This window comes from Coloeus monedula (assembly GCF_965178545.1).
Source record: "Coloeus monedula genome assembly, chromosome: 4".
Classification (NCBI taxonomy): domain Eukaryota; kingdom Metazoa; phylum Chordata; class Aves; order Passeriformes; family Corvidae; genus Coloeus; species Coloeus monedula.
In genome coordinates this window covers 75567844-75584764 of record NC_138784.1, presented here as the reverse complement: position 1 = coordinate 75584764, position 16921 = coordinate 75567844, and the positions used below count along the sequence as shown (strand labels likewise).

The window sequence follows — 16921 nt, the reverse complement described above, 5'->3', positions numbered from 1 at the left end:
AAAAACTCAGGGAAAAACTGAGGCCAGGATGGAGGGAAAAGCCAGGGAAAAACCAAATCCAACCTTGGAATAGGGGGGAAAAAACCTATGGAAAGACTGAGAATCCAGCCCTGGGATGGGAAGAGGTGGAGGACAAAAGCCAGGGAAAAACTCAATCCAATCCAGGGAAAAACTGAATCCGACCCTGGGATGGGAAGGGATGGAGGGAAAAGCCAGGGGAAAACCAAATCTGACCCTGGAATGGGGGAAAACACAGGGAAAAGCCAAAAATCCAACCCTACGTTGGGGCGGGACGGAGAGCAAAACCCGAGGCAAAACTGAATCAATCCAGGGAAAAATTGAACCGATCCAGGGCAAAACTGAATCGATCCAGGGCAAAACTGAATCCAATCCAGGGCAAAACTAAACCCAATCCAGGGAAAAATTGAATCCAATCCAGGGCAAAACTAAACCCAATCCAGGGCAAAACTGAATCGATCCAGGGCAAAACTGAATCGATCCAGGGCAAAACTGAATCCAATCCAGGGCAAAACCGAATCAATCCAGGGCAAAACCGAATCAATCCAGGGCAAAACCAAATCCAACCTCAGAATAGCAGGAAAACCCCCTGGAAAACCCAAGAATCCACCACAGCCCCGCTCCTCACGGAACCACAAACCTCCAGCACCCAACACTGACCTTCCCCGAGCTTTCCCTCTTCCCAGCCCGCATCCCACTGGACCGCAGCCCCCAGTCCACGACATCCCATTCCCATCCCATCCCATCCCATCCCATTCCCATCCCATCCCATACCTGGCTTTCCCGCGGCTGCTCCGGCGGAGCGAGGGCACCTCGGCCTCGCGCTCCTCCTGCACGCGCTGCAGCGAGGGCGAGCGGCTGTGGGCGCTGCGGGCGCTGCCGGAGCTGGCCAAGCTCCCATCTCCGGCCACGATTCCGGCGGCCGCTTCCTGCATCTGCACCAGGAGCTGCGGCGGGAGGCTCCGGAGCGACGGCACCGGGGAATAGGAGGCGCGGCTCTCGGCTTTCAGGTTGTTGTCGCTGGCCGAGCGCTGGAGGATGCGAGGGGACGCCAGGCCACCGGAGCCCAGGAGCCGGCGGCGCTTGGTGTAGCTGGGAGTTTCTCGGAAAGGCACTGGGAAAAAGATGGGAGTATGGGATTAGGTGGTGGGAGAGCGGCTGTGGTGAAGGTGGGAGAGGGTGGAGGAGAAGGAGGGTTGGGAATGGGTGTGGAGCTGGGTTGGGAAAATGGGAATGGCCAAGGAGAGGTGGATTCCACACTGGGAAGATGGTGGAGGAGAAGGTTGGGAATGGGTGTGGAGCTGGGTTGGGAAGATGGGAACGGCCTCCGTCTGCTCCCAGCTCCTCATCCTGCACCACACTGGGAAAAAGATGGGAATATGGGATTAGGTGATGGGATAGTGGCCGGGGTAAAAGTGGGAGAGGGTGGAGGAGAAGGAGGGTTGGGAATCACCCTGGGGTGGGTGAGCTGAGTGTGGATCACCAGTGGGAGGATTGGGAATTTGTGTGGAGCTGGGTTGGGAAGATGGGAACGGCCTCCATCTGCTCCCAGCTCCTCTCCCAGCATGGGATGGCCAATCCAAGCATGGATCACTAATGGGAGAGTTGGGAATGGGTGTGGAGCTGGATTGGGAAGATGGGAATGGCCAAGGGGAGGTGGATTCCACACTGGGAAGATGGTGGAGGAGAAGGTTGGGAATGGGTGTGGAGTTGGGTTGGGAAGATGGGAACGGCCTCCATCTGCTCCCAGCTCCTCATCCTGCACCACACTGGGAAAAAGATAGGAATATGGGATTAGGTGGTGGAAGAGCAGCTGTGGTGAAGGTGGGAGAGGGTGGAGGAGAAGGAGGGTTGGGAATGGGTGTGGAGCTGGGTTGGGAAGATGGGAATGGCCAAGGGGAGGTGGATTCCACACTGGGAAGATGGTGGAGGAGAAGGTTGGGAATGGGTGTGGAGTTGGGTCAGAAAGACGGGAACGGCCTCCATCTGCTCCCACTCCTCTCCCAACACTGGGAATCCACCCCAGGACAGATGATCCAACCATGGATCACCAACAGGAAGGTTTGGAAGTGGCACCTCAGGAAGCTCTGATGGACCAACCCAGGACCAGCAGAATTCCCAACAATCCATGTCCAGCTGGATCGGAGCTGGTGGCACCCACGGGACAATTCCACAAATCCCGGCTGCTCCTCTGTTTCCAAATCCCCATTCCACATCTCCAGGAATGTGCCAAGGGAAAGATGGGAAATCCAACACTTGGAATAAATCCCCAACAACTCCCTGCCCTGACTTCCCTCCCAATCCTTGGGAATGCCAGAAAAAAGTGACCGGAATCTGCCTGGAAGTGCAACTCCGGCTCCGCAGAGGGACGAGGAGCGGAATCCCCATCCCGGAGGGATTTCAAGTGGAATTTGGGGGTGACGGATCAGTGGTGGCCTTGGAACTGCTGGGGAGGGTTGGACTCAATGGGCTCCAAGGACTTTTCCAGCCTAAACAATTCAATGAAATGGATCTGGATGTTCTGGAAGGAGAAGAGGTTCTGTCGTGGGGTTCCTGCATTCCAATCTTCCAGGAAAACCAGATTTGCCAATATTTTGCTTAGTGAGCCCATTCCCATCCCAAAGTTTAACATCCTGAAAATTTGTCCAACGCGTGCGGCAAAATCCAGCAGAATTGGCTGCATCCAGCCCATTCCTGGTGTCAAAACATTGGGAATAACATGGATTGCTCCCGCTCCAAGCCGGAACAGGGAACAGGGAATTCCGACCCCTCTGGATTCGGGATATTCCCAGAACCGCCCTTCCAAGTCCGCCTCTTCCATGGCACCTTCCACAGGTGAATCCTGAGGATGCTCCGAGGCCACCATGGGAAGGAGAATCCCAGGATTGGGAAGGAGAATCCCAGGATTGGGAAGGAGCAGCCCAGGCTGAGCGAGGCCGCGCTCGGAATATTTTGCCGAGGAATATTTGAGGTTCAAAGTCCGAGGATTTCAGGCTCCTGGAACTCTTCCCGTTGCCGTGGCAATGCCAGGCGTTTGTTCTCCGATGAGTTCCAGCCTCGGGTGTGGGAATTTCTCCCGGCAGCAGCGCTTCCTGGATCCTGGCACCACCACTGGCCCTCAGCGCCCACATCTGGGTTATCCCAATGGGAAAACCAGACAAAACCATGGAATTTTGGAGCCTCAGGGGTTGGAAGAGCTCTCCAAAACCATCCATCCCAACCATTCCCAGCACTGTGGGGCCACCATGGATCCATGTCCCCAAGAGCCACCAGTGAGGGATGTCCCACCAAAGCCATTCCAATGGGAAAAGAGCTCAAAAGGATGGAATTTCAGAGCCTTTAGAGTTGGAAAAGCCCTCCCAGACCATCAAACCCAACCCCTGCAAGGCCACCACAGATCCAGGTCCCCAAGGGCCACCAGCAAGGAAGGGTTTTCCCACCAAAGTCATCCCAATGGGAAAAACTGGATCAAAACTATGGAATTTCAGAGCCATAGGGGTTGGAAAAGCTCTCCAAGATCATCAATCCCAACCATTCCCAGCACTGTGGGGCCACCACGGATCCACGTCCCCAAGGGCTACCAGCAAGGCCAGGTGTCACCAAGGCATGGGACACATCTCCAGGAGATGGTTCAGTTTGGATTCCATCACTCCTTGCAGAAAATCCCTGGAAAAAATCCAGGAAACAAAAGTGCTGCCTAAAGAACTTCCCAAGAGAGAACGGCCTCGGGCTGGGCCGGGGGAGGGGCAGGGGGAATATTTGGGAATTTCCCCATGGAAAGGGCACTCGGACCTTGGCAGGGGCTGCCCAGGGAGGTTTGGAGTCACCATCCCTGGAGGTGTCCAAGGAATTCTTGGAATTCCACGTGGGGCTCAGGGCTGGGAACGAGGTGGAACTCGGTGACCTTGGAGGCCTTTTCCAACCTCAGGAATTCTGGGATTCAGGATTCCAAACCGGCTGGGTGAGCACAGTGATGATGATGATGGTGATGGTGATGATGGTGATGGTGATGATGATGATGAGGAACCACCAAGTCCAAACTCCAGGAGCCAGAATCAGGACATCTCCAGTCCACTTCCAAATATCCATTTCTAGGGAAGAATTCCTGATCCCACCCTCTGGAATCCACAGTTCCCAGCGGGAAAAGAAAGGATGATGATGATGCTGCTGATGAAGGTGGTGGAGAACCACTGAGTGTGAACTCCAAGAGCTGGAATCATGACATTCCCAGCCCACTTCCAAATGTCCACTTCTGTGGGAGATTTCCTCATCCCACCCTCTGGAATCCACCGTTCCCAGTGGGAAAAGGAGGGAATGGAGTGATGATGATGACGGTGACGATGATGATGAGGAAGAAGAACCACCAAGTCCAAACTCCAGGACCCAGAATCAGGACATTCCCAGACCGCTGCCAGATTCCCAGTTCTATGGAAGATTTCCTCATCCCACCCTCTGGAATGATTCCCAGTGGGAAAAGGGAGCGAAAGGGAGAGATGATGATGATGATGATGATGATGATGATGATGATGATGATGATGATATAAAACCCCCGAGCGTGAATTCCAGGATCCAGAACCTGGCCATTCCCAGACCAGTCCTATGGACTATTTCCTCCTCCCAGCCCCCCAAATCCGCAATTCCCAGTGGGAAAATCCAGGAAGGGAGAACAATGAAGGAATAAAACTCGGAGCAATTCCCACGGCGAGCTTTGGATGTTCCTTCCCACACCTTTTCCCAGACTTTTTTCCAAGTCTGTTTACTGAGTTTCTCCCGGCAAAACGAATCCCTTCCGTTACCATGACAGCACCGCTCGGAGCAGCCGGATCCCTGTTTTCCAAAGGGAAACACGGATCCCTGTTTTCCAAAGGGAAACACCGGGCTCTGGATGCTCCGTGAGGGGAGTGGGACACAACCAAAGCTTCCCGAGGAATTCCCAGCCTGGAGAGGCTCCAGAGGATCCTGAAAATTCCTCCCAGCTGGAAGAAGCGAAGCGCAATCAGCGCTCCGAGGTTTGTTTGGATTCGCTGCTTCCATGATAAATATTCATGGAAAAGCACAAGGAGCGCAAATGTCTGCTCGCTTCCAGGCCACGATTCCAATTTAATCATGGAAAATTCCAAAGGGAAGCGGGCAAGGAACGTGGAATGGCCTCAGGTGGAAAAGGGAAAACGCGTTTCCCAAAGTGGAAAATTCCCACGGCAAATTCCCACTTCCCAAACCGGAGAGGGCACCTGGAACGGCCGGAAGCGGAGAAGGGAAAAAGCATTTCCCAAAGTGAGAAATTCCCATGGAATGGCCCAGACTGGAGAATTCCCACAAAACATTTCCCACACCGGAGAATTCCCACGGAGTCTCCAAAACTGGGGAATTCTCGCAGCACTTCCCAGACTGGAGAATTCCCATGGAATGGCCCAGAGTGGAAAAGGGAAAATGCATTTCCCAAAGTGGGGAATTCCCACAGCACTTCCCAGACTGGAGAATTCCCACAACAATTCCCAAACTGGAAAATTCCCGTGGCATTTCCCCACACTGGAGAATTCCCACAGCATCTCCCAACCTGGAGAATTCCCAGACACTTCCCAGACTGGAAAATTCCCAGACACTTCCCAGAACTGGATTATTCCCATGGAATCTCCCAAACTGGAGGATTCCCATGGCATTTCCAGACTGAAGAATTCCCACAGCACATCCGAAACTGGAAAAATTCCACAACATTTTCCAGCCTGGAGAATTCCCAGAGATCTCCCCGCACATGGAATCACATCCACTCAGGATCCCCTTTGGAATGAGCTTTCCTCGTTCCTAAATGAGGTGATCCAGGAATTCCCCCCAGGAATTCCAGAACTGGGAATGTCTCCCAACCCTCCCGGAGCGATGGGAGACGAGGCCCTGCTCCAGCCCCTGGAATTGGGATGTGCCAAAAGCGGGAATGTGGTGACAATTCCTCGGGATCCAACTTCCCAAATCCAAGGAACCTCTGCCTGCCACGGGAATAAGGAAGGAAAATCTGGGAAAAGCCAAATTCCCAGGATCCTGCTGGTAAGAACAGCTCCTGAATCCCAGGATTTCCAGCTCCCTCTCCGGTGCTGGCGGCTGGGTTGGAATAAGGAGCGCTCGGATTTTGGGATGGGAATTGTGGGGATGGGGAATCCAAAGGATTTCTGGAACACTTCCTGGATTATTTCCACCTGGAGGAAGTTCCATTCTCCCCCTCTGGATTTGCTCCACAGATTCCCAGAGCAGCTGGGGCTGCCCCTGGATCCCTGGCAGTGGCCAAGGAAAGGCCGGAGCAGCCTGGGATCCACTGGGATGAAACCTCGGGAATGGTTCCGGGAGCAGCTCCGAGCAGGGGAGGCCTCTGCCCTCTGGAAAAGCCACGGGATGCGGAGAAGATCCCGAATTTCCAACACAATCCTGGAGAACGCTCCCAAAAATTCCTGCAGGGATCGTTTCTCCCCCTCCCCCGGCAGATCAGGAGAAGAAAAATCCCAGGAAGTGGGAAGGGGATGAATCCTGGTTGTTTTTCGGGATCTGCGCTGCATTCCCTGAGTCCCAACCCAGCGGGAATTCCAGCCGCATTCCCGATGGGATGAAGGGAGCGCTTGCATGGAAAAGGAGGAAAATTTGGCTGCTGGAATTCCAAAAATTCCAGGTTTTGGGTCCCCATTGCTGGGACAGGAGCCAGGGAACGGCTCCCAGTGGGAAAGGGGAGCTTGGGGTGGGATCTTGGGAAGGAATTCCCGGCTGGGCTGGAACTCCCAGAGAATCCCTGGCTGCCCCTGGATCCCTGGAATGTCCAAGGCAAGGCTGGAGCAGCCGGGGATCGGGGAAGGAGTTGGGATACTTGGATTGAAGGATCCCTCCCAACACAATCCCACAAATTTTGGGAGCACAGGAAACGGGAACGGGAGGCTCCGGCTCTGCCGAACGCTCCGGATCCCAACGGAAACACGGATGAGCCTGGAATCCTCCTGGGAAGCTCCCAGCCTCCTTCCACCCCCTGCTACAGGATCACCAAACCCTCAACCCAGCCCAGCTTCCCGCTGGGAATTCCGCAGGAAGATCCCTCCACGAGCAGCATTCCAGCCCCAATCCCACCAAATCCTCGCTCTCCTCATTCCTTAATTATCCCGATAAAACCGCGGAAGAAGGACACAGGCAGGAGCCGTTCCCTGCTCCGACAATTCCTCAGCTCCTCCTGAACCTCCAAACTCAATTTCCAAACCCCGGGAAGCTCCCGGCTGCGGGCGGCACCATCTGGACCTGCTGCTTGCCTTGGAATTTGCTTGGAATTCTTCCCTGACCTATTTTTTCTCCGGAGTCCGGGAGCTGATCCCTGGACCTTCCATTGCTCCTGACAGCTTTCCGTGCTCGTATTCCTGCTTTTTTTCCCAAGGAAAATCACGGAGCCGTTTGGTCGCAGGTGCGGATTCCAGCCGGGGGGGAATTTAGGCTGGCAGGGACTTTTGGAGGTCGTTTATTCCCAACCTTCTTTTCCAGAAAACTTTTCTCTTGGATTAATTCCATGACTTTGCAAAGGAACGTTCAGGCTCTTCCCAAAGTCCTTCCCGATTTTTCCATCCCACCCCAAATTCCCGGCGGCTGATCCTGGCTATCAGGAATAGGGAGCTGGGGAAAAAAATGGGATAAAGGATATTTGGGATTGAGCCAAGCTCAGTTCCTGCTGCACATTCCATAAGAACTGATCCCTATTTTCTGTGTTTCAATGTTTTCATGGAATTTCAGGAATTTGGGTGGGAAAGGACCTTAAATCCCATCCAATCCCATCCCATTCCATGGGCAGGGACACCTCCCGCTATCCCAGGCTGCTCCAACCTTTCCTTGGACACTTCCAGGGATCCAGAGGCAGCCACGGCTTCTCTGGGAATTCTGTGCCAGTCCCTCACAGCCAAGAATTTTTCCCTAAATTCTTTTTCCGGCTGCTGATCCGATGACTCCGTTCCGTCGTGGAGGGAAAACCACTGGGAATTCCCGCTGCTCCCTCCATTGGCAGCTCTGGGTCTATAAATTCCTTGGAATAATCCAAGGAAATGCAACAAGTGTGGATTTTATTCCTGATCTAAATCCGCTTTGTTCGTGGAATTTCTCCCGTGGGGACATCAGCACCAGGGAAAGATGGAAAAGGGACCCAAGGGATCAAAATTCCCAAAATATTCCTTGAAAAAGCAAATCCAATGGGATCAGCTCCCGCTTTTCTCCTTTTCCCAGAGGATTTTCCCTTCTTGCCCCAACCCCTGAGATTTCGGGAATGAAGCGGCCTCAGGGATGCAGAAAGAGAGGAAAAATATGGATTTTCCAGCAGAGCAATTCCAGGATCATTCCAGAGCTTGGGAACGTCAGCCAGGCTGAATCCCAGCAATCCCACGGGAATCTGACACTTCCAAGATCCAAACTGGCTGCAGATTCCATGGATGCAACACTGGGAAAATCCATTCATTCCCACCCCTCCCCCCTCACACTCCCCAATCCAGCCCCGGGATCCACAGGAAAGGAGAAAAGCGGGAAAAGCGGGAAAAATCCAACTCACCAACATCGGACTCTTTGTGGGTTTTGATGATTTCCGCCAGCTCGAAATTCCCTGCAATGATGGCCACCTGGAAAAGAGCCGGAAAAGCGGGATGAGCGGCTCCGAGTGGCTCCGGAGCTTCCATATGGATGGCAACAGCTGCTTTCCATGGGGGAAAGCCAAGGATTCTTCTGCCTCGGCTCATCTGGGAATTCCGAGGTGCCGACGCCTTCCCGGTTCCGTGTGCCGAGGGTTTGAGCGGCCCCGGCTTGGGAACAATCCCTGTCCTTGTCCCCTGGGGGTGACATCCGGATTCCAGCCAGGAATTCATCCCAGATCCTGGAATGCTCCCAGGGTGTTGGGTTTGGATCCTGCTTCAAAATCCTGGGATTCCGGAGAGGTTTTGGGATGAGCCAAGGCAGGGCCAGGTGTGGTCACTGAGCCGTGTCCCCAAGTGCCACATCCCTGGGGTTTGGGGGTTTTTCCAGGGATTGGGAATGCCCTGGGCAGCCTGGTCCTGATGGAAGGGGATTTCCCGGCAGCCAAGGCCCCAAATTCCCAAATCCCCAAAGTCCCAAATCCCTGAGTCCTCAAGTCCCCAAATCCCCAAATCTTCAGGTCCAAAAGTCCCCAAATCCCCAGGTCCTGAAGTCCTCAATTCTCCAAGTCCCCAGATCCCCAAATCCCAAATCCTCAAATCCCCAAATCCCCCAAATCTTAAGGCTCGCAAGTCCCCAAATCCCAAAATTCCCAAATACTCCAATCCTCAAATCCCCAGATCCCAAATCCCCAAATACCCCGATCCCCAAATCCCCAAATCCCCGAATCCCAAATCCAAAATCCCAAATTCCCAAATCCCCAAATCCCAAAGTCCCAACTCCTGAAGTCCTCAATTCTCCAAGTCCCCAAATCCCCAAGTCCCCAAAATCCCTGAATCCCAAATCGCAAATTCCCAAATCCCCAAAATCCCCAATTTCCCAAATCCCCAAATCCCAAATTCCCAAATCTTGAAGTCCTCAATTCTCCAAGTCCCCAAATCCCCCAATCCCAAATCCCAAATTCCCAGATCCTGAAGTCCTCAGTTCTCCAAGTCCCCAAGTCCCCAAATCCCCAAATCCCCAAATCCCCCAATCCCAAATCCCCAAATCCCCAATCCCAAATTCCCAAATCCCCAGATCCCTCAGGACCGACTCATTCCCGGCCAAGGAGCCACTTCCACTTGGACAGCTCCAGGAGAATCCTGGAATTCTGGCCCAACATCCAACATTGCCTTCCCACCACCCATCCTGGGCCTTCCCTTGGCAGGAAGGAGAATCCAAAGGAACAAAATTCCTTGGAAAACCCAAACGAACAAAATCCTCAGAAAACCCAAAGGTAAAAAAATTCTTGGAGAATCCAAAGGAAAAAATTCCTCGGAAAACCCAAAGGAACAAAATCCTTGGAGAATCCAAAGGGGCTGCCCAGGGAGGTTCGGAGTCGCCATCCCTGGAGGTGTCCAAGGAATTCCTGGAATTCCACTCAGGGCTGGGATTGGGCCCAATTTGGACTCGGTGACCTTGGAATTCTTTCCCAGCCTCAATAATCCCAGGATTCTGGGAGGTCGGGTTAACACAGAAACAACAAAGGAACCAAACTTTTCCTGCGTTTCTTCCAGAAATGGGGAAAAACTTCCAAATTCAGCCTTTCCCAGCTTTTCCCAGCTTTTCCCAGCCTTTCCCAGATTTTCCCAGCTTCTCCCAGCCTCTCCCAGCTTTTCCCAGCCTCTCCCAACCTTTTCCAGCTTTTCCCAGCCTCTCCCAGCTTTTCCCAGAATTTCCCAACTTTTCCCAGCCTCTCCCAGCCTCTCCCAACTTTTCCCAGCGTCTCCCAACTTTTCCCAGTCTTTCCCAGCCTTTTCCAGCCTTTCCCAGCCTTTTCCCGCTTTTCCCAGCCTTTCCCAGCCTTTCCCAGCCTTTCCCAGCCTTTCCCATTTTCCCCCAGCTTTTCCCAGCCTTTCCCAGCCTTTCCCAACCTTTCCCAGCTTTTCCCAGCTTTTCCCAGCCTTTTCCCGCTTTTCCCAGCCTTTCCCAGCTTTCCCCAGCCTCTCTCAGCCTTTCCCAGCTTTTCCCAGCTTTTCCCAGGCTCCCACACTTCCTCGGGAATGGGAAGCAGCTGGATCGGGATGATCCGGGATGAAAACCAGAGGGAACAACCAGACCCAGCTCGGGCCCATCCCACCCTTTTCCCGTGGGAATCGGGGTTATCCAGGTGTTCCACACTTCCAAGAGCCACACGGGGCTCATTAGCATCTCATTTGCATCGCATTTGCATCCCGACTTGTGACCAGGGATAAATTTATCCTGGTGACTCAGAGCCTCCAGCTCCCTCCATTCCCAGCTGGAATTTTCCCGCTCTCCTCAATATTTCTCTCCCTTTTTCCCACTTTCCCAAGCCCAAAATTCCCTGTTCCACCCACCCCCCGAGCCGGAGCTGGAAGCAATTCCCGGGATTGCCAGGAAAAAGGAAAATTCAGGTTGGAAATGGAGGGAAAGCTTCGGATATTCCAGGGTTTCCTCCCTTTTTCCTGGAATTTTTTCCTCCACACCTGAGGATTCCTCCCTTTTTCCCTCAAGTTCCCTCCCAATCCCGATTTTTCTGCCTTTCCTTGGATGTCAATCCAGAAATTCTGCTCTGCCAGAGGTCATGGGGTTGGGAAAGAAGGAGAAATGACTGGAATTTTGGGAATTTGGAAGGAAAAACAAACTGAAAGATGGGAAAGGAGCCTTTGGACTTCCGAGTTCATCCCATAAAAAATTAACGGATGATCCCAGCAATCCAAAGATGGATTCTCCCAAAATTCCAAGTCCGAGTGAAAAATTAGGAGTTTCATTGGAAGTCTGGCTTGGGAATGATCCTGAAAATGGGTTGGGAGTCATGGAATTATGGGATCATGGAGCACATCCCGGCTTTGTTCGGGAATTCTGTTGTCCACTGGTTTTATCGTGGATTCATGGAATGGTTTCGGTTGGAAAGGGCCTTAAAGCCCATCCTGATCCCATTCCATGGGCAGGGACCCCTTCCCCTATCCCAGATTCCTTCAATCCCATCCCATGGATCCCATGGATCCCATGGATCCCATCCCATCCCATCCCATCCCATCCCATCCCATGGATCCCATCCCATTGATCCTATCCTATCCCATGGATCCCATGGATCCCATCCCATCCCATCCCATCCCATCCCATCCCATCCCATCCCATCCCATGGATCCCATCCCATCCCATGGATCCCATGGATCCCATCCCATGGATCCCATAGATCCCATCCCATCCCATCCCATAGATCCCATGGATCCCATTCCATCCCATCCCATCCCATAGATCCCATAGATCCCATCCCATCCCATGGATCCCACCCCATCCCTTCTCCAATTATCGAGTCCTTCCCAATGATTTTCCAGCTTTCCGTGATCCCAGAAAACACCAGGCTGATCCTTCGCCGTGGATTTAATCCGCCCTCTTCCCAAACTTTCCCACCTTTCCCTGGCCTGGCTCCCAGCACATCCCAGCTTTGTTCCCGACTTCCCGAATCCTGGCACCGCTCCCGGGTCAATCCCGCTGCTCCCAGCTGGCGGCTCCATCTGGGCCGCCATTCCCGACTTCTCCGCATCCCACGGATGCAGCCGGGAGGTGGCACCGGGATCTGGCACCCCACAAACCCCGGGAGCAGCAGATGGATCCCTACGGATGAGCTGAGCGGGAAAAACCCATCCCGGTGCTGCCAGACATGGAATTTGATCCAAAACCTCCTGGAAATCCCCGGTGTGGAGCGCGAGGGGTGGGAAAATGGAGGATTTCCCTGGAATTCCGGAGCCCTTGGCTTGGGAGAGGCCCTGGAGCCAGGCAGGAAGAACTTCCTGCCTCAAATCCCGCCGGGAATATCTTGAAGGGACACGGAAAGGTCAGAAATCCTGGGAAATCCGGAGCTGGATACACAGGGATCGTGGAGCCGACTGCTGGCCCTGGCCAGGACATCCCAAAAATCCTTGGGAGCGTTTTCCAAGCATTCCTGGAATTCTGGGATCCACAGGGGTCATGGGTCCAAATCCTGGCCCTGGCCAGCACATCCCAAAAATCCTTGGGAGCGTTTTCCAAGCATTCCTGGAGCTCCGGCAGCCTTGGGAATGCGCCCATTCCCTGGGAATGTTCGGTGTCCGACACCCTCTGGATGCGGAACCTCTTCCTGAAATCCAACCGGAACCTCCCGGCTTTAGGGATCCCACTGGAAAAGGCTCCCCTTTTCCCTGGAATTTTTCCTCCACACCTGAGCTTTCCTCCCTTTTTCCTGGAATTTTTTAATCCATGGAATGGGCTGGGAAATCTTTGGATACCTGAGGTTTCCTCCCTTTTTCCTGGAATTTTTTCCTCCATGGCATTGGCTGGGAAAACTTTGGACACCTCAGGGTTTCCTCCCTTTTTCCTGGAATTTTTTAATCCATGGAATGGGCTGGGAAATCTTTGGATACCTGAGGTTTCCTCCCTTTTCCCTGGATTTTTTCCTCCACACCTGAGGTTTCCTCCCTTTTTCCTGGAATTTTTCCTCCATGGAATTGCCTGGAAAAGCTTTGGTTACCTGAGGTTTCCTCCCTTTTTCCTGGAATTTTTTAATCCATGGAATTGCCTGGAAAAGCTTTGGTTACCTCAGGGTTTCCTCCCTTTTTCCTGGAATTTTTTCCTCCATGCAATGGGCTGGAAAAGCTTTGGTTACCTGAGGTTTCCTCCCTTTTTCCTGGAATTTTTTAATCCATGGAATTGCCTGGAAAAGCTTTGGACACCTCAGGGTTTCCTCCCTTTTTCCTGGAATTTTTCCTCCATGGAATTGCCTGGAAAAGCTTTGGTTACCTGAGGTTTCCTCCCTTTTTCCTGGAATTTTTTAATCCATGGAATTGCCTGGAAAAGCTTTGGACACCTCAGGGTTTCCTCCCTTTTTCCTGGAATTTTTCCTCCATGGAATTGCCTGGAAAAGCTTTGGTTACCTCAGGGTTTCCTCCCTTTTCCCTGGAATTTTTCCTCCATGGAATGGGCTGGGAAATCTTTGGATACCTCAGGGTTTCCTCCCTTTTCCCTGGAATTTTTCCTCCATGGAATGGGCTGGGAAATCTTTGGACACCTGAGGTTTCCTCCCTTTTTCCTGGATTTTTTTCCTCCATGGCATTGGCTGGGAAAACTTTGGACACCTCAGGGTTTCCTCCCTTTTTCCTGGAATTTTTTAATCCATGGAATGGGCTGGGAAATCTTTGGACACCTCAGGGTTTCCTCCCTTTTCCCTGGATTTTTTCCTCCACACCTGAGGTTTCCTCCCTTTTTCCTGGAATTTTTCCTCCATGGAATTGCCTGGAAAAGCTTTGGTTACCTCAGGGTTTCCTCCCTTTTTCCTGGAATTTTTTCCTCCATGGAATGGGCTGGGAAATCTTTGGACACCTCAGGGTTTCCTCCCTTTTTCCTGGAATTTTTTAATCCATGGAACGGGCTGGGAAATCTTTGGATACCTGAGGTTTCCTCCCTTTTTCCTGGAATTTTTCCTCCATGGAATTGGCTGGGAAAACTTTGGACACCTCAGGGTTTCCTCCCTTTTTCCTGGAATTTTTTAATCCATGGAATGGGCTGGGAAATCTTTGGATACCTGAGGTTTCCTCCCTTTTTCCTGGAATTTTTTCCTCCATGGAATGGGCTGGGAAAACTTTGGACACCTCAGGGTTTCCTCCCTTTTTCCTGGAATTTTTCCTCCATGGAATGGGCTGGGAAAGCTTTGGACACCTGAGGGTTTCCTGCCTTTTTCCCAGATTTTTCTCCTCCATGGAATGGGCTGGGAAAACTGCAGGAATCCAGGAATGTTTGGGATGAACCAGCACCGGGATCCCACTGGAAGAGGAGGCAGGGAAGGAGGAAATCCGGGATTTCTCCATCCCAGGATTCAGCTCGATTCCCGAGTCACTGCTCCCATCCATAAAAAACCCCTTGGGATCGACAGGAAAGAAAATTCCGATGGATTTGTGCTGGTTTGGGAATTTTTTCCATACGATTCCCAAGGAATTCTTGATTTTCCATCGATATTTAAAATTCCCGGTGCTGTGGCCACGTTTGGATGGATCCTCCCATTTTTAATGGTTGGAAAAGCAAGAAAATTCCCAAAAAAACCCCCAAGGAATTCAATAATCCGGAGGACCTGTGGCTGCTCCATCCCTGGAATTGTCCAAGGTTGGACAGGGCTTGGAAAAACCTGGGATAATGGGAGATATCCATGGAATTTGAGGTCTTCCTGCTCCTTTGCCAAGGATTCCCCTCCATCCCAAACATTCCCATCCCAAAAAACCAGCAACAGCTTCTCCTTTCCACCTCCGTATCCCACATTCCCACATTCTCATCCTCTCCCAGAAATTCCGTGCGCTTTTTCCTCCCTCCTGCTCCGGTGCCAAACACTCATCCCAAATCCTTTCCCAGTGGGATAAATCCCACCTGGAAAAATCCCTGGACACGTGGCAGAGCTGCTGTGGGAATAACGGGATGCTCCATGGGATTCCCGGGAATTCTCCTCACCTGGAATGCCGTCTGGCTGTTGTAATTCCGGATTTCCTTGCTGGCGCCTCGGAAGAGGAGAACCCGGGCACAGCTTTCCTGGGAAGGGAAAAAAACCGGGAAAAGGGGAATTAGAGCGGGATTGGAGGGGAAACGGATCCAACCGGGCTCCGGAAAATCCTTTGGGAAGAGGGAGGATGAGCATTCCCTAAGGATTGGGCATTCCCAACTGGAAATGGAGCAAGTTAAGGAATCACGGAATTCCAGGCTGGATTGGGTTGGAAGGGATTTTTGGGATCATCCAGATCCAACTTCTCCAAGGATTCTGCCCCTTTTCCAAGGATTCTGCCCCTCCTTTTCCAAGGATTCTCCTCCTTCCCTAAGGATTCTCCTCCTTTTCCCAGGATTCTGCCCCTTCTCCAAGGATTCCAGGACACATTCCCAGCTCCTGCTGTTCCCTAAAGCCTTTGGCTTGTTGGGAATGTTCATTCCGGGATTTCAGGAGCTCCTGGACCCTCCAATCCCGCTCTCCTCACCCCATTCCAGAGGGCGGGAATGTGATCCCGGATTCCTGCATGTGCAGAACGATCCCAGCACGATCCCAACCCAATTCCCACTTCCAGAAAAGCAGGGATCCATTTTTAAAGTCTCAAAACTTGGGAATTCCCTTCCTGATCCCAAAAAATCCCCTTCAGACAATGGATAAAGGTCTCTGGGAAGGAGGAAAAGCTCCAGGAGAAATCCTCAGATCCCGGCAGAGACCAGAGAGGGATTTTCCATCCCCCTGGAATTCTGAACTGAGTTGGGAACCACCTGGAAAATGGGACAGGAATGGTGCCTGCTCCAAAATTCCAGGATTCCAGGAAGAATTGAGGGATATTTGGGAGAAGAAGGGGATTCCGGGCCTTGTGTTTTCCCCTGGAAGCCACGGAATGTGGAATTCCAACGGAATGGGAGCAAACTGGGAATCTCCACCCACCCGGCCCCTCCTTCCCAAGCAATTCCGGGGAGCAGGAAGAGGAAATGGGAGGGAAAATTCCAGAGAAGATTGGGAAGCGAAGCAGCAAAATATTTTGGGAATAGGAGGGGTTAATCCATGGGAATGGGAAGGGTTAAACCATGGGAATGGGAGGGGTTAATCCATGGGAATGGGAAGGGATAAACCATGGGAATAGAATGGGTTAATCCATGGAATGGGAGGGGTTAATCCATGGGAATGGGAGGGGTTAAAACATGGAATGGGAGGGGTTAAAACATGGAATGGGAGGGGTTAAAACTTGGGAATGGGAGGGGTTAATCCATGGGAATAGAAGGGGTTAATCCATGGGAATGGGAGGGGTAAAAACATGGGAATGGGAGGGGTTAAACCCTGGAATGGGAGGGGTTAATCCATGGGATGGGAGGGGTTAATCCATGGGAATGGGAGGGGTTAAAACATGGAATGGGAGGGGTTAATTCATGGAATGGGAGGGGTTAAAACATGGGAATGGGAGGGGTTAAAACATGGGATGGAGGGGTTAATCCATGGGATGGGAGGTGTTAAAACATGGAATGGGAGGGGTTAATCGATGGGAATAGAAGGGGTTAAAACATGGGAATGGGAGGGGTTAATCCATGGGAATGGGAGGGGTTAATCCATGGAATGGGAGGGGTTAATCCATGGAATGGGAGGGGTTAAAACATGGGAATGGGAGGGGTTAATCCATGGGAATGGGAGGGGTTAAAACTTGGGAATAGAAGGGGTTAAAACTTGGGAATAGGAGGGGCTAAAACATGGAATGGGAGGGGTTAAAACATGGAATGGAGGGGTTAAACCATGGGA

General features: G+C 52.3%; 1 protein-coding gene across 4 annotated transcripts in view; it reads right to left on the bottom strand.

The window, feature by feature from the left end:
* The window catches only part of SHANK3 (SH3 and multiple ankyrin repeat domains 3), a 184831-nt gene that overhangs the window by 111229 nt on the left and 56681 nt on the right, over positions 1–16921 (bottom strand). For all 4 annotated transcript variants that reach the window (XR_014226343.1, XM_082280130.1, XM_082280129.1 and 1 more), the window contains exons 10-12: positions 15121–15198; positions 8567–8633; positions 793–1132 (exon numbers count right to left, since the gene is read on the bottom strand). Coding sequence is in view for 3 of the 4 variants with exons in the window: in XM_082280130.1 (XP_082136256.1) it covers positions 793–1132; positions 8567–8633; positions 15121–15198 (485 nt within the window). In the remaining variant the exon portion in view is untranslated. The remainder of the gene's footprint in view (positions 1–792; positions 1133–8566; positions 8634–15120; positions 15199–16921) is intronic.